The 26,273-nt window shown below is 39.1% G+C and overlaps 1 protein-coding gene across 2 annotated transcripts in view; it reads right to left on the reverse strand.

Annotated features, from left to right (window-relative positions):
* Positions 1–25,960, reverse strand: part of CFDP1 (craniofacial development protein 1) — a 99,336-nt gene extending 73,376 nt beyond the window's left edge. The window contains exons 1-6 of one of the 2 annotated variants that reach the window (XM_033128946.1): positions 25,691–25,960; positions 18,326–18,443; positions 16,675–16,888; positions 16,044–16,171; positions 9,236–9,355; positions 3,995–5,392 (exon numbers count right to left, since the gene is read on the reverse strand). In XM_033128946.1, coding sequence (XP_032984837.1) covers positions 5,356–5,392; positions 9,236–9,355; positions 16,044–16,171; positions 16,675–16,888; positions 18,326–18,443; positions 25,691–25,832 — 759 coding nt within the window. In that variant the 5' untranslated portion in view covers positions 25,833–25,960 and the 3' untranslated portion in view covers positions 3,995–5,355. Of the gene's footprint in view, positions 1–3,994; positions 5,393–9,235; positions 9,356–16,043; positions 16,172–16,674; positions 16,889–18,325; positions 18,444–25,690 lie in introns of those variants that run through there. The other variant, XM_033128947.1, reaches the window with a different exon arrangement.
* Between the last annotated feature and the right edge of the window lie 313 nt (positions 25,961–26,273).

The following is a 26,273-nucleotide window of genomic DNA, read 5'->3' on the forward strand; positions in this document are numbered from 1 at the left end:
TATTAGCATAGTATAAGGAAGAATCTGCACAAAACTGATAGCCAGTTAACAACTATTAGCCTCTGAAGCTGGGAATGAAGGCAAGGGAGGTAGCACGAAAATTTCACTGCTCTTTCTGAAAAAACGTAAGTGGTGGGACTATAGGTCATTTTTACTGTCTAACTTGTAATAAAACAACAAACAACAAAAGAAGCTTTTGCATCTCAAGGAAAACAAATGATAGAAAAATCATCTGTCTAAGCACATCAGTAGAGTTGAAAACAAAACAAATTCTAATAAAAGACAAATGGAGGAACCATATAGCACACAGAACTCAAACCAAGAGAATAATCTAATTTGTCAAAGAAGAATGTACAGCACTCATGTACCAAATCTTGGGAATGCTTCAAGCTCCTGGGACCTTGCCAAAGGCAAGCTATCTTTTCAGAGGGGATTCTTCTGCCCTCTAGTGTGCACTAAAAGAAGCGAAAGCACTTGAAGCAAACCAATCAAGTAGTGAAATTTCGTGATTTCATTAGTGAAGTATTTTCACTTCATTCCTAGAGCATCACAGTTTTCTCTCTAAATGAAGTCCTCCATATCCTTGTTTCTAAATCAATTTCCCTTTGTGAACGTCATGACTTCAGCTACTTATTCTTTCTATTCTTCCCTATATTCCCAAGAAGTGCCCAAAGCACATTATCAACTCATAATTCACACCAACAGAAATTTGATACAACAAAGGGTATGATAATACAGCAAAATAAAGCTTTCAAAGTTTACAACAGTTAATAAGCACCTGACTCTTAAACTCAGATTTTTAAATCTTGTTGGCACTATAACTCTAGGCTAAGGGCAAAGGGTAAAAACTGCTCTGTGTAATGAAATCTCTCTCTTCACAGGATTTTCAAGGGACACTCGAATTTGTTCAACACTGGGCAACCTTGAAAACCACTAGGAACACTTCCTACGTTCATAGTACTTGCTGTAGATATTCAATCCAAACTGACAGAGGGTACCCCTTCCTGGTGACCACAGATTACTATATACCTGTAATGCTTCTAGAAGTATATATTTTTTAAAAAAAACAAGAATAAATTAAAACCAAATGAAGCAGAGTTTAACATCCATTGAAGAACATAAAGGTGAAAATCTGATCCAGGGTTTTCTTGCCCCAACACAAAGCACATCACTGTGGAGTTGACAGGCAAGATAACAGCAAGGCTGCCAGAATCAATCATTTGCATTGTCACACTAGTTCCTTGAAACATCCTCTTAAAACCTATTTATTTCTATCTAGCTAGTCCTATCCTAGAACAACGGCTGCCAGAAGAAATACACATAACACAAGCTGGGCAAGGATATCTCCTGACTCCCCTAGCAACACAAACTGCCTACAATGTAGGATTCAGACCTCAGGAGGAGTCCATTACCATACAAAAATAGTAGCAGCCATTATTCCCTAGTCGACTGATCACATCTTGTCCACAGCTTCATTGTTGACTGTTAAAAGAATATGTCAATATACAAACATACCTGGAACTCATTTTTAAAATCATGCTAGCTAGCCTCTTCAATTTCATGAGATAAGAATGAGATTAAACAGGAAACCTGGATTAGCCATGGTTCATGGGAAAAAGGCTACAAAGGAAAAGGGAGGAAACAGTAATCTCACCACCTTCAAAAATAACAAAATACAAAATAGCTTTCAAAGAGTCCTGTATCAGTTATAAAGCTGAAGAGAGATACTTTTAACAAAAAAGGCTAATTAGGAGTGTAAGAAAAAGTGGCTGCATGGCAGGCACAATGGCTGAGCATCCAGGCTTTGGTCTCAAATAGATCTGAACTGGAATCCGGGCTCCACTATCCATCGACTATATAATCTCAACAAGTTAACGATACTTCCCTGAGCCTCAATTTCCAGACCTGTGAAATGGGCACAAAGTTAACGCCTACCTTTTGAGTGTTTATGCAGATTAAATGAAACACTTAGGACTGTGCCTTAAACTTGGTAAGCTGTCAATAAATAGAAGCTATTTAGTCTTTTTAAAAAGGTAAATAAATGTTTAACCTGCAGTCTCAGAAGATAATATATCTAATATTTTATCTATAGAACTGTTTCCAAAAGGAAACTGATCAGGTCACTAAAGGGAAACTTGTCATCCTAGAGTGTGAGAAACACATGGCTACAGGAACTAAGCAGGTAACAGAAATGAGTGAGGTAGATGAGTAGGGAGCAGGAAAGGGCAAACACCATCTACTCTGCTCCAGCTCACTGATGTCACAAGGACAGAAGGAGGGCAGAGGCACAACTTCTCATTTCTGAAGAAAAGCCAGTAATCCAGATTTTTATGTTAACTCTCCTGATTTTTAAATGCTGGCCACATAAAAACCTCTAAGGACAGATTTGGTCCATGGGCTGCCAGTTTGTGAATGCCTGCCCTGAAGTAGGGTCTCAAACCAGAAACGGAAGGTAAGTTCAGTGGTTATGTAACTGAGGGACTTCAGCTCCCTAAAACAATGTATCTCAAAGGGGATACTGCTGGCATTTTGGAAAAGAAAATCCTCTGAACAAACCCTTCTAAGCGATGCAGGATATTTAGTATCCCTGAACCCCACCAGTGGTCTCCTCAAGTCATATGACAATCAAAATATCTCACCACACATTTCTGAACACCTCCTACTGGCAGTACCACATCCACTAAGAATAACAAAGTTAAATTCAAGTCAGTGGGAAGTTCAAGAACATCTATTTATAAACAGTAATAAAATAAGGACAGGGTCAGTCCTAAGTCAACTCAAACTAAAATCCCAAATTATCATCAAACAGGAAATCTCACTGAGTAGAAAGCTTACAGCTGACTGTGGAAATAAATCAAAAGGCTTAATTCCCTCTCCTTACTTCTAGAATTATGACAGAAGGAAACTGCTTTGCCGTTTCTCTAGCCATTGTTGTTATAGTGTTACTAGACATTATAGTTTTCCACCAATTTCCTTTTTTCCTATAGCAGGAGCTTACATATAGGAATGTACATGCTTCAAAGAAATCATGGTAGAAGAAATCTAGGCACCCAATCCTTGGTAACACTCCTAGATTTTTTTCTTATGGCTCATTCTAGAGCATATCCAGATTATCAAATGACCCAACAATTCTACACCCAGATATATACCCAAGTGAAATGAAAATTCATGTCCACCCAAAAACTTGTACATAAATGTTCATAAAGTATTATTTATAATAGCCTAAAAAGGAAACAACCCTATGTCCACCAGCTAATGAATGAATAAACCAAATGTAGTATATCCATATAAGGAATATTATTCGGCCATAATAAAGTATAGACACATGGATGAACCTTGAGAACAGTATGCTAAGTCAAAGCAGCCAGACACAAAAGGATAAGTATTGTATGATTCCATTTATGTGAAATGTCCAAAAAGGCAAATGTAGACACAGTAGATTAGTGATTGCCTCGGGGTGGGAAGGAGAGGTAGGGATGGACATAAAGAGTGACAGCATTTCTTTTGGGGGTGATGAAAATTATTGTGGCTGTATAGTTTTATGAATGTACAACTCTGTGAATATGGGAAAAACCAACAAAGTGTGTAATTTAAATTGTTTGTTGAATAAATAAAGACAGCTCAATAAAGCTGTTTTTAGAAAGAGAGAGAAAAGCACAATTTAAAATTATTGAATCCAAAAATATCATGGGTCACATCTGTTAGAATACTCACTCTCTTCTAATTATCTTGATTATTACAATTACCAATAAGCCCTTACCCGTAATATTTTTTCTTTTGAAAAAGCCGATTGTCCTCTTCCTGAAATGGCCATTCTCATCATGTACAGTTGACCCTTAAACAATGTGGGTTTGAACTGCATGGGTCCACTATGCCGATTTTTCAACTGACCTGCACAGTTCAAACCCCTGTTGTTCACCGGGGTCAACTGGTGGCTGGGAAACTGCACATGCAAGAGGACCCATTTAAGTTATACACAGATTTTCTTTGGGGCAGTCGGACCCCTAACCCTGCACTGTTCAAGGGTCAACTGTACATCTATTCACCAGGCACACAAACACATGCCAACTGATCACGCATTTCATGAGAACATCAAACCAAGAGGTGAAGTCATATTTCTGAGGTAACTTGTCTTTTTTGTTGTTGTTTATATAAATACACTTGCTGTGAATAATTTGGGGGTCCTTTCTTCCCTGTTAGTCAAAAAATGTGAAATATATTTAGCTTTTAAATGCTCCTCTCAGCATGAAAGCAACTCCTTTAAACATAAAAGGACCTAAAAAATAAATCAACATAGGTCAGAGGTCTGATCAGTCATCATAACAAGAGATTCTGATCAAAAATTAGAGACATTTCCACCTAATATTGTGGCTATATCTGATTTTTGTTACTTTAAGTGAAACGCTCAATGCTCTCTCTATCAAGACTATATATCGAAAATTTGTAAAACTTAAAAACAGCCACCAGTCATGTTAACTCATGTCAGAGGAGTTTGGGAGAGATCAGATTAGCTGCTCAGACAGGAAGACTGTTGCAAGAATGAACAGTTCCTGGGGACTGAGTGGTCCAATAGGCTGAATACTGACAAACCACAAAAGTCAGGATTACTATCTTCTCAGGCTTTTCGTCTGGTCTTCTACTGCATCATGACACTGAGGAATTCTGTCTCTTCTATATTTTGGGCAAACATTGCTAAACTGACACACCCATGATGTTGTTGGAGACTCAACAGTAAGGCCTTTTTTTTCCTCCATAGACGGAGAAAATAAGACAAAACTACATGGGAAAACGATGTTTTCCACCCTTGTGCTTTATTGCCTGAGGTCATTCCCAATCCATAAGGAGGCAACTAAATAATAAGCCCTTAATTAAACAAGTTAATGCCCATAGCTAGGATAATAAACTGTAATGAGACTAACAGCCCACTAGTAGCCCACTACTGGAATAAGGTAAGTAATAAATGTGGGGTTGAAAGCTGACTAGCCAGATACCCACAAACTCTGGGAGAAGCTGGATTCAAGTGGCCAGTAATATTGGTAATGAAGATGGGTGGGGGGAGGGCAGAGAGAGAGGGTGAGAACTGGAACAAGAGCTTAGCGTAACGAAACTATGGGAATTCAGACTCACTAAGCGTTGTGCTTTGTATTACCAAATGTAGACAGAGCTTCTTGTCAGTCTCTAATTCAAATTGGGTGTTTGGTTTACTCCATTCCCAAAGCATAAACTATGGTTTTTTTATAGCCTACGCAGTGTGCTATTTTAAACATGTGGAGGAAATACATTTTCGGTTACAAACATTTGCTGCTCCTGTGAATCTGTTCTTGTTTGCTAGCAAAGGATGTGGGACAGGATGTTTTACTCTCCTGCTCTGGTTTTCCTGTATTGCTTAAATCTGTTTAGAGAGAAGAAAAATAAATAAATAAAGTATTTCTACTAGGCAATTTCTATAAACTAAAGCAACTCCAAAAATAAAAATGAAAAAAGTCTGTGGAAAAAAATATTAGAATAATTTTCTTTTAATAAATTGGATTATTCCTATAGATTCTTCCCTTAAAAATACTTTCCATGCCATGCACATTCAGCCTGTAGCAGACACTAGTGTTGGCAAAGACAAAACGTGCTCACTTAAGAGATACCAGATCAGTGGAATTCCTCCTGACTGTCTTTTCTCAAGCACAATTACAACTGTAGAACCTTTTTGAGATACAAGAAAAATGATCATGCCAACCTGAAGGTCATCTTCTGGATTTATTCAGAAATTCAAGGTGCACTGTATCATTAACTTAATGTGTGCCCATTTTCATGTGCGACTCTAAGGACTTTTATTACTCAGGAAGACCCATCCTTGTAATCTGTTACGTCCCACTATAACTTTCAAAAAAATGGATTTTGGTCAAATTTCACTTTACTCCTTTATAAAGGAGTCAGTAGTTCATTAATCTACTGAAAGATCTTTTATCAGTTGGCCCCTCCAAATTCCCTCCGTCCTCCTCCACGCTGCTCTCTCCCCCAGATGCTGCCCTATATGGATGAAAGACTCTTCTGGGTCAAGCCTTAGTCAGGCTCCTTTGAGTCCTCGTTTCAACTAGGGTTTCAATCTCGGCCCCATCCTTGCTGGGCTTGCACAGCTCAGTTTTAGTAAGAATCCTGTAAAGTCAATTTAAAGAGAATCCCCTCCCCTCGATATCTGATCTGATCATTCTCCATATTTGACAGAGCTCCTAATCCCACCTTTGATGTATGAGGCCTAGCCTGCCTTCGGCAAGAATCCCCCACTCCCACTCCTCTTAGTAATATTCCATCCACTGACCCTGCCCCTCTCACATTGTTCCTTGGCTATAAATCCCCAGCTGTCCTTGCTGTACTCAGAGTTGAGTCTGATCTCTCTTTCCTATTTTGATAGTCTTAACACCTATTGCCATAATCCTGAGTTAAGTCTTCCTTACCATTTTAATAAGTATCAGAATAATTTTTTCTTTCACAAGATTCAGTGGTCAGTGGAGCGTCCTGGCTCCACTGAAATGGGAGGGAGGAATGAGAGATCTGGGTATTCATTCCACTGGCTTCTCCCTGGAGGATCTATCACTAAGTGAAGGTCTCAGCTCCTGTCAGGAGGCCTTGTCTGCCATAAACTGCTCCCCTTCTTGCCCCTTCAAGTCTAGGGGTAAAAATGGAGCCTCATTATTACCAGCCCCAGGGATACTGCACTATTCCTATCCCTGTGGTTTTTCATTACTTTGTGAATTATTAAACTCTCCTCAAAGTATCCTAATTTGAGGATGCCATCTGTTTCCTGCTGAGTCTACCTAATATAGATATCATCTCTGCAGATTTCTTATCCTAGAAAGACTATTTATTAGCTCTTTCTAAGAAAGGAAGGCATGGACACAGAATGCAGTGATATTTCCATGAGTGACTTAGTGACTTCATCAAGCTGACCTTGTTAAGCTGCTACTTCTCTCTCCTCTAGTTATCCTCATAATTACAGTAACAGAGTATATTCTGAAACATGTAGTTTCCAAGTAGAATCTCTAAGCATCAACAAGGATTATTTTAAGAAATACCCAAGGAGTCTAGAAGTAAAAATTGTGCTAGTTGAAACTATGCTAGAAACTTAAGGTGGAAGAACCTTTGCCTTTATTTCTATCTGACACTTAGTCCAGAGGTACCTTTCACAGTAATACTTTCAATAAATTCAAAATACACTATTTAATAATACCAGATAGAAGCCTGGTAACACAAGTAAAAGCCTACAAAAGGCTCATTCTACATGTAGTCTAGAGCAATATTTTTTCAAATTCAGGTTGTAGTCGATTGTGAAATCACTTCAATGAGTCATAACATTTTAAAAAATAATACATACTATACACAATACTGTAAGCCAGAACATCAGAGCTCATCATATATCATAAAGGTAAATATTATTTCACCAATTTTTTATTTCACATTTTTACATACCTATATTTATGCGTGTACTATGGCATACTGTAAAATGTATTCTTTACTGTGAGTGGCAGTCAACAGAGTTTGAAAGCTAATGGTATGAAGAGAATCCCTTTCAAACATAAGGCTTAAAAACATGTTGCTTCAGCCTACAGCCGCACTTTTTAAAAATCTCAACCCTCACTAAAAGTACAGATCATTTTGTGACCCAGTACCAGCACACCAGTAACTGAAACAAAAATGTTATGAAACAATATTAACTCTTACTATGTGATGTACTATAATATTTTGTATTCTATTTCATTTCTTTTAAATAATGACTGCAAACCACAGCTTAAAAAGTACTGGCCTAGCGTATTAACAAGGCCAGGCCTGGAGAACTGTTCATATTACTTCTGTCCGTCCACAACTACCTCTGCAGGTGTTTACATCCTTCCCACTGTGGTAACCAGCTACTAAATTCTTGTCCTTCTCAGGTTCTGTGTAACTATTACATGACTCCTGCTACCTAGTCACTCCAATGGGAGAGAAATACTTGGAGTAAGCAGCAGACAAAGAGTAGTGAGCAGATGTGAACGTAGCCCCAGCCACGTCCTTACACTCACTGCCATGGCACACCAAGAGCAGCACCTTACTGCAAGCACCTGCAGTCCACAGCCTGAGTAGTGAGGCCAGGTGGAAGGAGCTGAGCCAGTGACTGATGGCAGTTGGAGGGTCAATATCCCAGCCTCCTTGCCCTCACTGTATTCTTCACCATCACTCTGAGTTCCCTGGCAGGACTGGCCACCAGCAGCAGTAACCTGCTAGGTAACACACTTGTGCTGCCTTCCTTCTCACCCCTTTTTACCTCTCTACTGGGGCTTCCTGGAATCACCTCCCACATTAATGACTGCCACTCACACCTTCATCGGAGGGGCTGCTTCTGGGTAAACACCACCGTGGTGAGCATACTAGTGTAACATAGAGTTGTCTGGAGTCAGAGCTGCAGACATGAGAAAAGCCTGTCCTAGAAAAGCTTATTATCTGATAGGAAAACTCATTATTTTTTTTCAATGTAAAAAAAACAAAACCAAACTTTATTGTTCATAGCAATGATGTGTGGAGAGGGAAGGAAGAAGCGGCAACAGAATGGTTAGAAAGCCCCGTTAGGTGACTTTTGTACCCCCAACACCTCAAGGACACAGAGGTCCCCACAAGTAGCACCATGTCCATGTCACTTCTCTGTAGGTTAGTGCCCTGGACTCTCATATCAACTGTGAGGCTTTACTTCTTACATATAGGTTAAGAAGACAGGGATTTTTATTTCCTCCAAAGAGAAAGAATGCCAGTCTTCTGCTAAAAATAACTCAAGTAATATGGAAACCATGAAGGGAGAGAAACTATTAAGTTCCTGACAATCTGTTAATTGAATTATTTGTAAATCAGCTTTGACCTTTTTATGTGCTTTTGAGGTACTGGGATGGGAGTGAGTACTCAACCCAAATCTTCATTAGACATTCTGATGATACTGTCATTCAAAAACTATTTTTAAATGTAAAGTTTACTTTCTGTTCACCTCTGTAGTCAACACTGTATATCAGGACTTTTTTCAGGGTAGAATCAAACTAGAGACCTATGGCTAATTTTCCATTGCAGCTTCCATTTTGGCAAATATTTCAGCAAAGGCAGAGCAGAGCATGATTCCTTCTCTCAGGAAAGGAGTCATGGCAGCTACAGTTCAAGCAGGTCCTTCAACTGAAAATAGCTTCCCCAGCGTGCCAGGTAGACCTGGGCCTGGGACTGGAATACTCACCCGGACCCAGCAGGGAGGGATGGCAGAGCTGAAGGGACATTAGCCTGTGGTTTTTCTTGCTCGTTTTGCTTGAAGAAGGATTTGGCCTCTCTAGATGTAGCATCTACTTCCTTAGTCACCCTGTTCCAAGAAAGGAGATGTTAAGTTTACAAGAGGAATAAAAAGAGAGAAACAAAATCTAAAAAAGGGAATAAATGACAACAAGGAAAATACCCACTGACCTTTATGGTTCAAGTATACTATAACAGTTCTAGAGAAAGACATTTTCCCTTACTACACGAAACAACAATGTATGTAAAATTGTTGATCTCTCTAAAATCCCCTCCATGAAACACACGCTGGTAGTCACTACTGAATCATAGGCCTTGGGGGTTACCAATGTATAGGCTGGAAAAGGCTCTCCTACTGCACCTCACATGTCAATTAGGGCTCACACATAAAGGCCCAGTAAAAGCTGGAATATTTGGAGAGAAAAACACTGGCATTATTTCAAAAAGAAAGCAACAGTGTAAACAACTGGAAATACTCTGTAGAAGGCACCTGTTCTACACTTAAAAAGCAACCTAGAGATGAAACAAGATCCCTTAAAACTGGCTTCTTCGGCACTAATTTGGGAATGGAAACTATATGATTGAGAACCTGGTCCAATTTCAAATCTGGAAAAAATTGCTTTCAATGAAACTGAAGAGCAAACAAGGATATTTATGGTGCCTGAAATTTCAGATAAAGGAGAAATGCCTAATGCCTGCTTAGGCTTGCTAACTCAACAAAAACATCCGAGGAATTTTGTTCAAATTCCAATCTATCTGTAGAAAGGGTCTAAGATTATGGTCACTGTATTACATGTTCAACCAGGTCATCCAGAATAAGGCTGGCCAATAATGACAGGGGAATCCTACAAATTCCACCTTTGCAGGAATATGTCTCTATTTCTTCTTTCCTTCCTTCTAGGCTTCTTAGGACCAAAATCAAATTTTCTTACTAAGAGCCATCTCACTGCTGAACTCAGTACTCTGTCACCCACACAAATGACAGAGTAAGAGTTTGACAGTTTTGTATTAAGAATCTTCACTGGGAAAGATTGCCTAGCTAATCTTGAAGGGCGACTTAAACAACAAGCCTCTGTTATTCCCCTGCTCAAGTTCCTGAAACAGCTCAGTATTACTCAGAGGATCATACATAAACAGCTGACTCTTGCCTTCAAGGCTGTCCAAAATTTGGTCCTACTTTCTATTAGGCTCAATTGGTGTGTCCCTCAGCTCTCCCAAATGAACCTCTCTGTAATGAGTCAAGAGTCAAAAATAAGAGGAAGAATTTATATGATAGATTAGACCATCATTCAGCAAGTAGTCACTCCTTCCCTGTTGACCAAGAAGATACTTCCCCACCCCATTAATATTGGGCTTGGATACGTGACTTACTTCAATGGTCGGTGAGATGCTAGCTGATTTGACAGAAACAGAAGCTTTCAATGTGTTTGTGTTGTTTCACTTGCCCTTGAGTTCCATCCTTTAACCACTAGAATAATATGCCTGAGGTATACTTGCTACTGGTCCAAGGTGCACGAAAGACATTTGCGGTAAATCTGGACCCAACTAGCAGCTTGGAGTCAAGCCTAGTGAACCCAGATAGCCAGAAACACATGAGCAACAAATAAATGCTTACTGGTGTACACCACTGAATTTGGGATGGTTTATCACACAGCATTTCTGTAGCAACAGCTGAAACATTTACAATTCATGGGTGAGAAAACTGAAATCTAAGGGGTTAAGTCACTTTTTTAAGACTAGCCAGAGATTAAGTAGCCAAGGCAGAGAGAACCATGTAACAGACTCTATTTCCCACAGATTGGTGCCACAAATTTCCCATTCCACTTGCTATTCTAGAACTGAAACTACCTCAACAAGAGGGGCGTGAATGTCACCACCCCTTGAAACTGGGTGGGCCTTTATGGCTGCTTCGATACCGAGTTCAGTGTAAATGAGTTGAGGCTTGCTGATAAAGGGTGACACAGCTTCCACTGGCTTTCTCTCATGGGAATGCATCTTTGCAACGCCAAGTTACCATACAACAAGAAGTCTGGCTACCCTAAAGCCATCATGCAGGAGAGAACATATGGGAAGGCCACACAGAAAGAGAGAGGCCTGAGGAGCCCATTCCAGCTCCCAGGTGTTTGAGTCTTCCTAGCTCATGGCACCAGACGTGGGAGTAAGAGAACCTTCAGGAGGGCTCCAGACCTACGCAGTACAACTGCACAGGGCACCCCGAAAATTGCCTAGCAAGAGCTGCCAAGCTGAGCCCAGCCATCCCCAGAACTATGAGAAATCACAATAAAACAATTGTTTTAAGCCACTAAAATTTGGGGTGATTCCTTGCATTACTATATAGACAACCAAAATAAACCCACATCCAAACCCAAGGCTTAATGCAGAGTCCCAGAGTGCTGGACTAGAAAGAGTTGCCTTTAATCTCCTTGCCCTGGGTAGAATCTGGGGCAGACCTGAGATGGCTCATGAAGAACAAGTGGAAACTTCCACTTAGAAATGGTGGTCTGAACACAGATTTTATTCTCCATTCTCTACTCAAACCCTGATAAACAGTGGTAAACAAATTTACAAAGGCAAAATGACACATGGATGATGAGAAGAGGTATAACGGCAGAACAGAGATGTCAATCAAGTTTTCTGAAGATAGAAAGCAAACAGACAATTAGTAATTGGCTTAGCTTTTTCTTTTCTCTGATCTCTTAGGCTACAGGCAAAACAAATCTGTACTATGCTATTGTAGAAATGTTCAGAAAATTGAAATACCAAGAAACTTTGAAGGTGGAGGAGTAGGGCTAAACCCAGTTGCAAGTTTGCATCAGGAGCAAATAGGTTCCAGGTCCCCTTCTGCCTTATACCAGAGACTACTGTCCCCTAACTCAACAAAACCCATTCCTCTTTTGAGAAATGAAAATCACAGAAATTCTGGATTCAAAGCGCAGGGTTGAAGTCTCATTCTGAAAACGGGAATTAAATAAAAATCTATTTGCTCACTCTTCCCTTGCTATAGCAACCTTAAGGCTATGTGTTCTGGATGGCTGAGTTACAAGATAGGGTGCTCCCCAACCTGTATTAGACTTTGCACCAGTAACAAATGAGTATGTACTATGTTATGCTACTGAGTTTTTGCGTTTATTTGTTACCCCAGCATAGCATAGCCTAGCCTTACTAGCACATGAATTTAACGAATAGGAATTTAAGAAAAAGAAAACATGGGAAAGGTTATCAACAAACAAACTTTTCCACAAAAAGAATGTTCTACAGAACATTTGATGTAGCAAATTTACAAAGGTCCACATCATTACGAAATTTTAGAATATTGGGGATAAGAGAAGATGAAGATCAAGTAGCCCAAATCATAGGGAAAATAAAAGAAGCCTTTATGCAAAGTATGTTTGTGGTTTTTTTTTAACTTTTATTTATTTAAGTGTGCTTTTCCAGAACCCATCAGCTCCAAGTCACGTAGTTGTTTCAATCTTGTTGTGGAGGGCGCAGCTCACAGTGGCCCATGTGCAGATCGAACCGGCAACCTTGTTAACAGCCCCGCGCTCTAACCAACTGAACTAACTGACCGCCCATGGTTTTGTTTTTTACTTGTTTTACCAGAGGACTAAAAAAACTTCTGTAGCAGCCACCTGAAATAATTTGGTAAAAATTTTCTGGAAAGCAACCTAAATCCAGGCACCGTGTTACATGTGGGACATATAAAAAGATATGACATGGTCTATGCCCTTAAGGGGCTCACAGCCTATCATATCAGGGAAGCCAACCATGAAAATGAGTCATGACAATACATGATCTCCAGTAAGTGTCACAAAGGAAGCAGGGAAAAAGTATAATCATGGGAGTTCCATTAATTTCTCAGTGTCAAAGTCCTATTCGTATTCACTAGGAAGCAACTTCTATAAACTGGTGTGTTTCTCTTATGGACTTTGCTACTTAATGTTAACAAAGTAATATTGGCAGATTTCTCTTAGTTGACAGTGTGCATAGAACTTCACTTTTAACAAGCAATAGGAAGAGATTCAGCTATCAAAATATCTTCAAGTAGGAGTGGTCTAAACTATAGACCACTTCTAATATACAAGAGGGAACACTGACAAGAAAAAGACCACAATTAGCAGTAGTTAATTCACGTGTTATCAGCAGAAATTCCATTTTAACTCCATTTTCACTTAATTCAGAACTCCCAGAAAAGTCTTTATTTAAACTTTCCGTGACTGGCCGTTTCCAAACGTGAATCATTTAGGAAAGTCTGAGCTAACTGGATCAGCTGGTTATGTGACAGGGAAAGATAAAAAAACGATTTTTCCTTATTCTCCAAGGTTAATAAGCTACACATTTTTCAAGTGGGGCAAAAACAAAATGAAAAAGTAAAAATCCAAAATCTAACTATTAAAACATAATTTGAAAGAACTAAAAGCCTAACTTTCTGCTAACACTGCCTTATGCTTATACTTACAAATTCTACCCAGTTGTCACTAGCTCTTCTCCACATTTCTTAAAGATGCAGTGATATTCTTAACTTGATACAAAAAGAAAAAGCAAAATAATGATATCAAAAGAGATAAAAAGATATGTTCAAAACTATACACTAAGTTTGTATACGGCTGTCAATTAAAATTCAGGCCCCCCAAGTTCCTACATGAGGGTTCCTTATAATACCTAAACTTAAGTATAAATAATTTAAAACAAAAATCCTACCCAACTGCCAACTATTAACAGGGCTTTTGTTTTCTTTAGGAGAAAAGAGAGAGCTTTCACTTGTCATGTTATATATCTCTGTAACGTATTTTTTTCAAGTAATAAGCACATATTACTTTTGAATATGTTATATTTACAAAAAAAGAAGTGCTTCTTTACTCATGTTTGACAGACATGGTGCTGCCCTCTCCCGACAAATCATAGAAATAGCAGGCTCCCAGAATACCCATCCAGTAGTTGTAATAATTTACATACATAAGTCATGCTGTCATCAACCCAACTTAGATTAGATGAATTAACAAGAAAAAATTAAGCTATTTTGTCATACTAAAAATTTTAAAAATTAACATACACAGCATTTATTCAAAGTTTGTGTCTAGATGTTCATACTGAGAACTGGTATTTTACGTAGTTTTTTTGGTTCAATTACAGAATGAAAGGGTATAAATATAACAATGATTCCCTGTATCAATCACTTATACTCACACTTTCAATGAACAGCATATATAGTTATAAATTCTTTTCCTTTTCCTATCTTATGTTCATTTTGACTATGTTTATTAAAATGTAATTATATGTCTATTAAATTTTATTGTTAAAAACTTGGGCTTGTATGTTATACTTATTTTTAATTTATTTTTCTATAATTCCTGTCTCTTGTGTTTTACAAAAGTATTGGTCTGCAACAGGTTGAAAATTTTAAATCAGGGTCCTTCACCACAGAGTTTAGATAATAATCTGCATTAAAATGAAATTTACTGGATGTGAGAATTATACTGTATCATGAAGGAGAATGTCCTTGTTCTTAGGGAACAGTGTTCAAGTATTTAAGAGGGAAGTAATTCTCTAATGTGTACAAGTATTTCTCTAATGGTTCAGCCAAAACAAAAAGAAATACAGATATATACAGAGGAGAGAGAAGCAAAACATTAACAAGTAGTGAATCTGTACGATAGCTATATGGGCGTTCACTGTAATACTAACCTTGCAACATTTCTGTAAGTGAAATTTTTCAGAAAAGTTGGGGAGAAACATTTTTTTAAATAATAAAAAGTTTTGCTATACAACATTTATAAAACTCATAAGGCCAAATCCTTTTTTTCCGAGATGTATTTTCACTGGACAAAATAATTGTTGGAAAGTAGATATTATTTTTAAGAGTATCAATTTTAGGGGAAATCATACTTTTAGAGAAATTACATTTTTAATTACTGTCAAAGAAAATAAATGTGACTACCTAAAATACTATCGATTGGCACTTAATCTGTTCTCATTTAGCTCTAAATTATAGATCTGCTGTTTTCACATAATAAAATTTAAATACAAAGGAAAGAGGAAATTCTGGGCATGTAGCTCTTACCTAGAACAGCCATTAAGGTCATTAAGCCCCTACTGTTTTTCTAAATCAGTAACAAACCTCATGAATCAATTATAAAAAATAGTATTAACCCTTTTGCTGTGACGTTCATTTATATCTGAATGAGTATACCTGAAATTTTTATACATAAGAATAATGTCACTTATATACAAAACAGCTCAAATTGTTATTATTAAATGCATTAAATAGTCAAAATATCAACTTTTTGTATTTTGTGGATTTCTGACACATTTTGGAAAAAAACTTGAAATCAATTAACACAGCCAAAGAGTTAAGGTGAAGAAATAAAACAGATAGCAAATTTCTCTCCTGGTACTTTCAATTCTTACCTGATTTCAGAGGCTTCACTAAGGTTCATACTTCACAGTCAAGGAAAATAATAAAGGGAGAAATGACTTAGTCCAAGTCACAAAGCGTGGCAATGAGTATGGGACCATATGCTTTACTCTTACATTTTCTTGTTTCTGCTCAGCCAACCACTTCTCAATACACCAGACTACATTATAATATGTGAAAGGACCTTTCTCGTGTTCCCTGATAATTCACAGAGCCACCGTTTTCCTTAAGTTCCAGATATAACTACAAAAGAATACGATGGGCTGGAATGAACCAGATGTCGAACACCATTTAGAAAGATGCTCATTTTTAAAACTACTTCTGAAGTTTGTGATTGTCATCTTACCTGACTTCTTCACCAGCAAAATCAAACACTTTGGTGATTTTAACTTTTTCTGTTTCTTTAGGTTTCTCTGGCTCTTCTGCTTTGCTCACAGATTTACTTGAACTCATCTCTTCAATCTCCTCTCTTTTCTATGAAAAAAAGAAATGTAATCCATTTCACATAAGGAAAGAACCATTCAAACATGCTGTTTATGGCTATTCTTAAATGTTTCATCTCTAAACAGCTAAAGACCTACTGAAAATTTATTTGATTAAAAAGCTTATTTTTTCTACCATAGGGAATGCTTTTTCACTTACCGTGTTTCCCCGAAAATAAGACCTAGCCAGACAATCAGTTCTAATGCGTCTTTTGGAGCAAAAATTAATCTAAGACCCAGTCTTATTTTACTATAATATAAGACCCAGTGGTATATAATAAGATTAATTTTTAATCTTAGATTAATTTTTGCTCCAAAAGATGCATTAGAGCTGATTGTCCAGCTGGGTCTTATTTTTGAGGAAACACAGTAGTAGAGTTACTATCAAAAGGCATCTATGTAGTGGGACGTCTGCTGTAAGCTTCAAATCTCAGTCTATAAATTTTTAAAAAATCTATCTAGAGAAACATTCATCTCATTCATCTACCAACTTACTTTCACTTGTGGACTCGGGGGCACTTTTGATTTTGGTCCCACATCACTGAGGAAGCTGGCCCACAGTTCATCCTCCTTCTTTTTCCTTGCATCCTCTGACCCAGTGCCTTTTTCCTGCTCTGCTACCGCGTCTTCCTCCTCACTGCTACTTCCTCCGGATTCCTCACTGGCATCCTCCTCTTCTTCTAACATGAGGCCACCTTGTCTTCTCTTCCTAATCACCAATAGTCACAAGAAAAAAGAAAGACAAGACAGACAATGCAAAATGATTTCAGTTATCCCTTCCTCAATTCCAAACATAATGTTGCAAACCCAAGAAAACTGAAATCTGGGAATTACTGATTAAGACACACATTGAGGGCGGCGTAAAAGAGGTACACTGAGATTTTGTGGGGGAAAAAAGAATTAAGCTCTTTAGCTTTTCCCCCAAACACTTAGAATCAAAACATAGTGTTCTATTTTTAAAGTCAGGACCAGCTATTTTCACCAAGAAACACCCTAAATCATCTCACAGAATCAATCTGTCTGGAGAGTGTTCCCAGAACATCTCTGTCAGGTATTTTTGACTTTTTTAAAGTCATTACATTTGTAGAACATGTCTATTAAGGAGAGTTTCTTCCTAGAATTCTGGGGTTGGGGGATCCATGTTTCTTCCCACTTTCTGAAGATATGAAAGCTGGAATACAGAAAACCTCAAGGACAAAAGAACTGGGCCCAAGACTCATGAGAGTAAATTGATTCTGACTTCTAATACCTAAATACCTAAAGTGAATCTAATACCTAAAATTATTTTTTCCCTTTTTATAAACTACAATCTGCTTTTTACTTCAGTGCCCAGGAAGACAGAAACACCAATCAGAGAATAAAAGACTAAAAGAATCTTCTATGGAAGATTCTCTTATTTGAGTTAAACAACCTGTCAGAATTTTCATAACATTTGGTGGGAGCGTAATTCCGTAATAGGTCTACGGACGGCAATTTACTAATATTTATACATAATTTTCTTAGTGCATATAACCCTGGATCAAACAATGCTACTTCTACAGATCTGATTTATAGACATACCTCTACACATATACAAAGACACTACAGTCTTGTTTGTTGCAGTAAAGATGAGGAACAATCTAAAGGTCTCTCATAAGGGAATCCTTAAATAAAGTCTATTCATACAATGAAATATTATGCCATCACTGAAAAGAATGAGGTATAGCTAGATGTACTCCCATGGTATCATCCAAGATGTGAAATAATGAAAATGAGAAGCAATACGCAAAGTATGCTATTTTGCTTTTTGGTTTAAAAAGAGAGTAGAAATATATACTTACATGCTTGTACATGCATAGACTGTCTCTGGTAACATAGTTCTTCTGAGGCAAAGCCACAAGAGCTAGAGACAGTGCATACATTTTTGTAGTAATTGAGTTTCTCACTTTAACCACATGTACACATTATCTATTAATTTTTTTTTAATTTAAGCTCAAAATTTTGTAAAGCTTGCCAGAGACCAAAATTCTAAAATGTCACCAAATGTTTCCCTCAAGAAAAAAAGGTAAGAAACCCTGGCAGCAAGAAATCTACCATCAGCTCAATCCCAGCAATGAGGCTTGTCGTGAGAGCCGCTGACTTCTAAGGGCCTTGAGGGCAGCATCACCTGGCTGGCATGCTCTGAGCCTTTCTTTTCTTCCCTTTGGTTTTCTGTGTCTGCTCTGCACCATCCACTTCATCTTCCTTCACTAATTCATTTACATCATCTTCACTATACTCTCCACCTGAAATCACATAATAGGGTGGTCACACAGACAGGAATAAAGGCTTTCACATCCAGATGAGACATTTTCATTACAAAAAAGTCTAGTACTTTCCACTATTCTTCAATTAAAATATCATTTCCTTAGGGAAGTCTTCTCTGTCCCTGGAGACTAGGCTAAGTTATCAGATTCTAGTGTTCTGCGGTAGTCCGTATTTTCCTCTGTAACTCATCCCATTTGTATTTAATGTTTGCAATTTCTGCTATGCTCTACATGAAGACATGGATCCTATTTGTCTTTATAAATATTTGCTGAACGAACGAATGAACAGAAATTCCAGTTCTGCTACTGTTCTTTTCAAAGGAAAAAACTAGTATTCCCACCTCATCTTGGATATCTTTCAAAAGACAGCCAATGACACCTTGCCTTGTCAGTAAAAGGGGTTTAGAAAGAGGCCTAACGACTTCCAGTTAGGCATAGCAGAAAGTTAGACATAGCAGGAAGAACAAACGTGTCTATTCTCCATCCTCAGACACTGACATTCAGGCATCTCCAACAAAGAATTGCTGCCAAGATCCCAGTGTGACCACACTGTGGGCACCAGTCAATAAATCCTGCCCACATGGAGATTCAACTAGTTTTACTGCATATAAACTTTTATTTGAAGTGTAACACACATATTAAAAAGCACACAAATCTAATGTACAGCTCAATGAAATTATGCAAAGTGAACACACATGTATAACCAGCACCCAGCTCAAGAAGAACATTATAACCACATTCTAGAAGGCCACTCATGCCCCCTTCCAATCACTAGCCACCACCCCCAGCCCAAAGGTAACCACAATCCTGACTTCAAATACCAGAGGTCAGTTTTGTTATTCCTGAGTGGTAACAAACAGAAGCCTACAGTATATACTCTTTTTAAGATAAATATTTTCCAGTCTGTTCACTGACATGGCATACAAATAATGTCATTCTAGGTAGCAACGAGCATCTCTTTAAAGTTGAGATCCCATTCTTTGATATGATTTATCACCAAAAGGGCTTCCTGGGGCAAAAAAAAGAAAGAAACTTCAGCTAATTTCAGGTCTGAGGGAAGAAAAGCACAAGGTGAAACTAGGACATTTTGCTGTGCCAGAAAGCAAGCAAGCTATTTAAGAATAATGGGTCACATTAAGAGGTCATAAGATCCATCTTGAAAGAAGTTTTAGTGACTTGAGCATTAAAAGGAATAACTGCTAGTCGATTTAAACACACTTAATCAATAAAAACCTGTGAACCCTTTATGATATCAAAAAAGAAAAGTTAATTTGTACCATGTTAGGCTACTATTAAAACTATTCCCCATTTTGAAAATTGGTAATTAAGGAAAATGAATTAAACATCTATCCTGCCCCAATTGATGAGGGAAAGCTATACTTTCAGTCTATCAGCTTCCAGAGACAAACAGATCATAAATAAACGAGCAGAAATCAGCAACAAATCATGTTTCTTCATAGAAACACTGGAAACTAAAAACTAATAGAGCAACACCTTTAAAAATCAAATGGAAAAGTATTATAGAGCTTGGAATTATTATTATTGAACACAGAATTCTATGCAGAATGAATAACAATCATGCCTGAGGGTCACATAGTTATTTTTAGACATTAAAATTCTAAAATTCTAAAAAAAAAAAAAAAAGTTTCTACTATGCATCCTTTTTCCAGAAGTTATTTGAGGATTTATTCTGTTTGGCGGGATGCACCAAGAAAGAAAACGTGGGACCCAAGAAATAGGGAATCCAACAGAGAAGGGAGATTAAGGGAGCACCCAGCATAGTGATGAGATGGAAGATACTAAGTTTAAAACTGGGAAAATCAAGCCAAATTAGAGCAGGTCAGAAGGCAAAGATGGACTTCAAGAAAAAAGTGAAAGATTATCCAATGAATCTAAATATCTTGGAAGATAATTTAGATAATTCTGAGAGCTTTCAGCCTAAGAAATGTCCAAAACAGCAGAATTTTTGTAAGAGTTTAGAGTCAAACAGACAACATATGCTGGGGAGCAAGATCTCAAATGAGAATAACAACATTTTTACAATTTCCTGGATGAATTTGAAATTAAAAAGGGGACATAAGGAAGATGAAGAAAGCAAGGCAGGGATTGGATTACAGTATAGTTAACAAGATTATGTGCTCTCGAGTGTTAACCCCTTCAAGGGGTATTAGTTGTGATATTTCAAAAGTATGCACAAGAACAATAGACAGGGCTGACTTAAAATCTTTCACTAAAGTCACAGGCCGGGGGCATGACTATCCACCACGATCTGCTCAGTTAGGAATTTATGATCAGATCACCCTGTGAGGTTACTTTCCATAGAACCCCTTTTTTCATCCACAGTTCCCTCTTTTGGTCATAAATCAATCCCAAGGATGCACTGATGACCAACCTTTTGGTCGGATAGTGTGGTCTCACAGGCTAGGAAAGCTCATTCAAGCCTTAGTATCGACATGGTCTTGTTGACCACTGGGGATGAGGCAATACCGTCACCACTGGATCTGAATTGAGGCTGAATTTTCTAAAAAAGGGAAGGGCAGGTAACTGGAAGGTAGTCATGTCTTATGGCCTTCATTGAGAAAAAACACTCTGGATCATTTCTATCCTGTGGAAATATCATGATCCGAGTTTTGCTTTCTGTCTCATTTTTCTGTATTTGACATCTAGTATAACATTAAATAAGCCATGAAAAGGTTATTAACAGTTATCTTACACATATTCAGTAATCCTAAACAATTGGACTATATAGAGAAACCCAAAGAACAAGTATAACTATTATTATGACTAATATCATAGCAGACAGGTAAGGACAATAAAACACAATGGATTCTGAGTTCAGCACCAATCCTAGGTGTACAGGCTTGTCGATGTCTTGGAATAGCTGTCTCCCTCTGATGTCAGCAGCTTCTTGTCCTCGAGGAGTCTTTGATGTCCTCAGATGGGTAGATGTCCATTAGAGGTTAGGCGCCGGACAAAGTCCCTTCCAATGAGGTTGGAGAGTGTCTTTTATTGGATGTCCCTTCCAATAAACAAAACCTCCAGGTAGCAGGCAATGATCTTTAAAGTCTTCCTCTCCTGGGAGCTCCTTGTGAAAGAAAGTGGTTACCAACCTGGCATTTTCTTGAAGTGACTCTATCAAACCGTGGCAATAGTGTAAGACGTCTCCTTTCAGTAATGTCAGCTCATAAATTCCTTCATCTAAGTCCAGCTTACATACATTGTGATGCATGAAGGAATGCAAAAACCAAAAAATGGGGTTTGCCAGGGAGCAGGAAAGAACCAGGCAGCCATCTTGGGCTTCCCATAGCCCCAACTATTCATTTAACTTACTACCATTGTTTACCCATCCGATATACTCTAGTTTTTCATCATTTATTTTACAATGCTTCCTATGCAATTCCAAATCTTTTGAAGTGTTCCAGGAGCCCTTCTGGAACACCGCAAAGTCCTACATTATTGAGATGCTAACCCTTAAAACGTCAATGTCTAATGAAAACGAAGAAGTAAGCAATTAACATTCTTTAGCTTGGCCATTTCATAATCTCTAGAAACATTTTTCAGACATAAAAGTCGATTATTAATATGCAATTACTTCTGTAAAACCCAAGCAACATAAAGACATGTCCGTTTTACTTAAAACAATAAACTTTAACTTTTATTTACTAAGGATTAATCTCAGATCATGTGAACATGAAAAGCATTTGAGTTAGTTTCTATATTTCTGAGAATTTTAGAATACCCAATCCTTACAAGCACTTGCCTTTAAATTAATTTTAACAATACCATCCGGAGATAGAAAATTATCTCACATTTACAACATACATATGTAGACATACAAAAACAGAACAGTTGGATCCAAATTTTGTTTTAGAGGCCTTTTACAATTTATATTTGTCCTTGACAAGTCAAGCTCCAAAATACTTTCCTCCTTTTAAAAAAGGGCAGGCATTTTTAATACTACCAAGAATTGGATTGTCACCTAACTGGCATCATAGATTGATCCATTTATCTAAACCCTCTTTTTAAAAGCTGAGAGAGACCAATTAAATATGTTTTCCATTCTTTCTGCCTAATTTTATAGCCTGCCTTTCCTAATTGTGCATGTGAAAATTAATTTAGAAGTATCAAAGGGTCCTCACCTTGGCCATCTCAGTTATAAATGGGAGGCTGACTCTGATGGGCCTTGTTCGCCTGGGAGGTAGGATTTCCCATGTTAATTTTGAGATCTGTAGTGTCAGAACAAACTTTTGGAGAAAATCAGCCTTTAAATGCATGTCTTCTGGCGAGCCAAATGTGGTGGGTACCCCATAGACCTGCTTTACCCCTTAGAGAAAATATTTCCTCGGGCAACCCCACAAAGATTCCTAGTCACCTAAGAACACCAGAGCAAGGGCCAGCAAGAGCTTACCAGGTGCCCTAAAACCGCACCGCTTTCCAAAACATGGGCCTCTCGTTCAGGGTGAACCCATTCCAGGGCACCCTGCCCTTCTCCCCAGGGCTACCACACTGGATGACTGACTCCTGGTACCCAGCTCTGCCACCCTGGATTTATGGATCAGAGCTATCATCACCCCATTTGGCTATTCAGATCGGAGAAGCAAGTGTCCTTTCTTTTTCAGAGCTAAAGCGAGTTCAGTCTCTCATTTAACCAGCAAAGATTTTGTTCAGATTCTAAGTAAAAAGCCGAAATTAAAAGCAGCAACCCATTTTTTTTTTGTTTTTCCCTGGGTTATCTCAACCTTTATCTAACCTGAGGATTTTCTAAGAACAGCTTAAATAAACTCATGGCCTGCTACTTAAAGCATTGGAGGCCTGGGATTCTAAGAGAGATTCAAGTCACCTGATGCGAAGGGGGGAGCTGGTGAGACACAGGGGGCCCTTGCTTCTACCTAGCCTGGGTCCAGGCAGGGTGGTCCTGGGTGGGCTTCTTCAGAATCCTGCTGACTACGTCAAGTAAATGTCAATATAAGAAATGTCCAAACCTGTAGAAAATTTTTATAAGTGTTTGAGCCAAACTGATGACAATGCAAGGAGCAAGATCTCAAATGCTCTCGAGAATAACAATTTTGCAACTTCTATCATGCATTTGAAATTAAGGAGGGAAAATAAGGGAGATTGAAGAAAGCAAGGCAGAGATCAGATTACAGGATAGTTAGCAAGACTGTGTGCTGCTCTCAAGGGTTAATAACCCCTTCAAGGGTTTTTACTTGTGGTATTTCAAAGGCTTGTTAACCTAGAGGCACAAGAACAATGGATAGGGCTGGCTTAAAACCTTTCACTAAAGAAGTTATATGCCTGGGGCCTGACTACAGAGTTTATGATCAGATCACCCTGTGAGGTTACTTTCCATAGTACCCCTTTTTATTCAACCACAGATTTTAGGGTCTGATTTGTAAGTACATAGACTAAGCAACAACAACAAAATGACATTAAACTCCAGAAAACACACCCCAGTCATATAACTTCTTTAGTAAAAGGCTTATCCTTGCCTTAAGCACGCCCCAGCATTGTTTCTGTACATCTAGGTTAACACAATGCCCTTTCAGACCCCTCCTCCTAAAGCGGACCACCCTCAAGAGTTTAAAGCACATAACCTTAACTAGCCTGTAATCCGACCCCCACCTTTGTGTAATTTTCTCCCTCCTTCATGTAATCTTCCTTAGGTTCCCTCCTTAATCTCAAACACATAAAAGAAACTGCCAACTTATTCTCTGGAGCACTTGAGATCTTGCTCCCAGGCATCTGCCATCAGTTTAGCTCAAATAAACTCATAAAAATTCCCTACAGGTTTGCACATTTCTTATGTCGACACACTGACTACTAATCTAACCAAATTGGACACAGAAACAATGGCAGGCTGTGGAGTTGTGGAGGGCCAGAAGGTGGACGGGTGTGTGTGTGTTGGGAATAAGGAGAATGAACTAAGGGGTATTAAATAAAAGAAGGCCTGCCGTGTGTTGGTTAAGTCAACAGATAATAGAAATAACAATTTTATTTTTTTTTTAATTTAAAAGTGGAAAAATTTTGCCACCAGGGAAGGTATACAGGGATGAGGTATGATGGGAACTGCTTGGTTTCAAAACAAGTCTTTTAGAAATATTTTACTACTTTTAAATATGCATAATTTTGATTAAAATGAAAACTAGTTTTAGAAAGATCACTGAGAGTTCTGGTCAAGATGGCTGGAGATAAATGCTGTGTTGCCTCCTCCCATGACCACATCAAACGTACAACTACATTATAGAACAATCAACCTGGAGAACCACCTACAGTCTAGCTGAACCGAAGTCTTATAACTAAGGACATAAAGAAGTCACGTGGAGACTGAAACATACTCTGCAAACCCCCGTTAAAAAAAGGATTACTCGGGCCGTTAACAATTAAGACCAATGTTGGACAAGAATGGAATCAGGGAAACCAGCTGGAAGCTTTGACGAATGAATCCCAGTGAAGGATCATGGTAGTTCAGTAGCAGTGAGATTGGTGAGAGAGCGGTCAGAAAGGGATTCTCTTCTCCAGAGACGCGACAGAACTTACTGATCCGTGGACCAAAACAGAGAGAACAACGATGATTACTAGGGGAGTATGTTATCTACCTGAGCGATTGTATGGGTAGATACTTTTAATATGGGAAAGTCTGGGGAAGGCACAGGATGGCGGAAGGGATAGGTTTGTTTGGGTGACAAAATTTTTGCCCCGCTTGGTTTGAGACGCCTATACAATACAAAAGTTTGAGAAGGGAGCAATAGGTGTATACGTTGCAAAGAGGTAAAAGGCAACAACATGTGAACTTTCTAACAACCAGATCGCTCCTGAGGGCATAACGTGGATGACGATCTATCTTGGACGTCAGGCTACATAGCTAGCAATTCCCTTAGGATGGAAGGACTGACAATAATTGCCAACACTCGGAGTGCCTTCCAGGCGATTTCAGCATTGGTGTGGTTAGGGGACCACCGACCGACGCCAACAGAAGTAGGGCCACGTTCAAGCGCCAGTTCCAGCGCTCTGAGAGGGGGCGGCGGCTGAAGTCAGGCCCCCGGGAGCGGCTGCGCGAGATGTCCCCGTTCACAGGTCTTGGGCAGGGAGGCGAGGGGGCGGAGACGCTCGAGACCCGCGCCACAGGGCCACCAGGGCCAGTGGGCCCACGCACGCCGAGCCAAGAGCGCCTCACGTGGGGCGCGGGGCGGGGCAAGCCGCCTCTCGCCTCAGGCGGAATCGCTTACCGGAAGGCACGTAGTCCTCGTCCTCCTCCGAGGTGGAGAAGTCTTCGGAGTCGAATTCCTCCATGTCGCTGCCACGCAGGGCGGACCAAGCCACAGAACCGGAGTAGCTGCCCCCAACGGCAAAGCCCTGGGGAGAGACCATAAAGATGCACTGGGGGCGGTGGCGGCTGGGGCGGGTCTCCAGAGCGTATGCACACGCGCAGAGAGTGTTACGTGATGGGAACGCGACACTTCTGGGCCAGTGCCTGGGCCTGCCGTTACTGTGGAGGTTGGCCGCGCACCGTGCTGAAGCAGTGCATGCTGGGACTTGTAGTCTTCGGAGCTACCTAGCCTCTCATTTAGTAAACGTGCTTAAACAAAATTACGTGTCTATGGGAATACAGTTGACTCTCGCCATTCAGGGGTTGGTATTTTCGAATTCGCTTACATGCTAAAATTTATTGTAACCCCAAAATCAATATTCACGGTGCTTTCTGGGGTTATTCGTGGACGTGCGCAGAGAGAAAATTTTAAGTCAACCCACAGTGCGTTTTACCAGATGAGACTGAACAAGGCAGACAATCAGCTTTTTTGCTTCAATTCT

Source organism: Rhinolophus ferrumequinum, chromosome 15 (assembly GCF_004115265.2).
Source record: "Rhinolophus ferrumequinum isolate MPI-CBG mRhiFer1 chromosome 15, mRhiFer1_v1.p, whole genome shotgun sequence".
NCBI lineage: Eukaryota > Metazoa > Chordata > Mammalia > Chiroptera > Rhinolophidae > Rhinolophus > Rhinolophus ferrumequinum.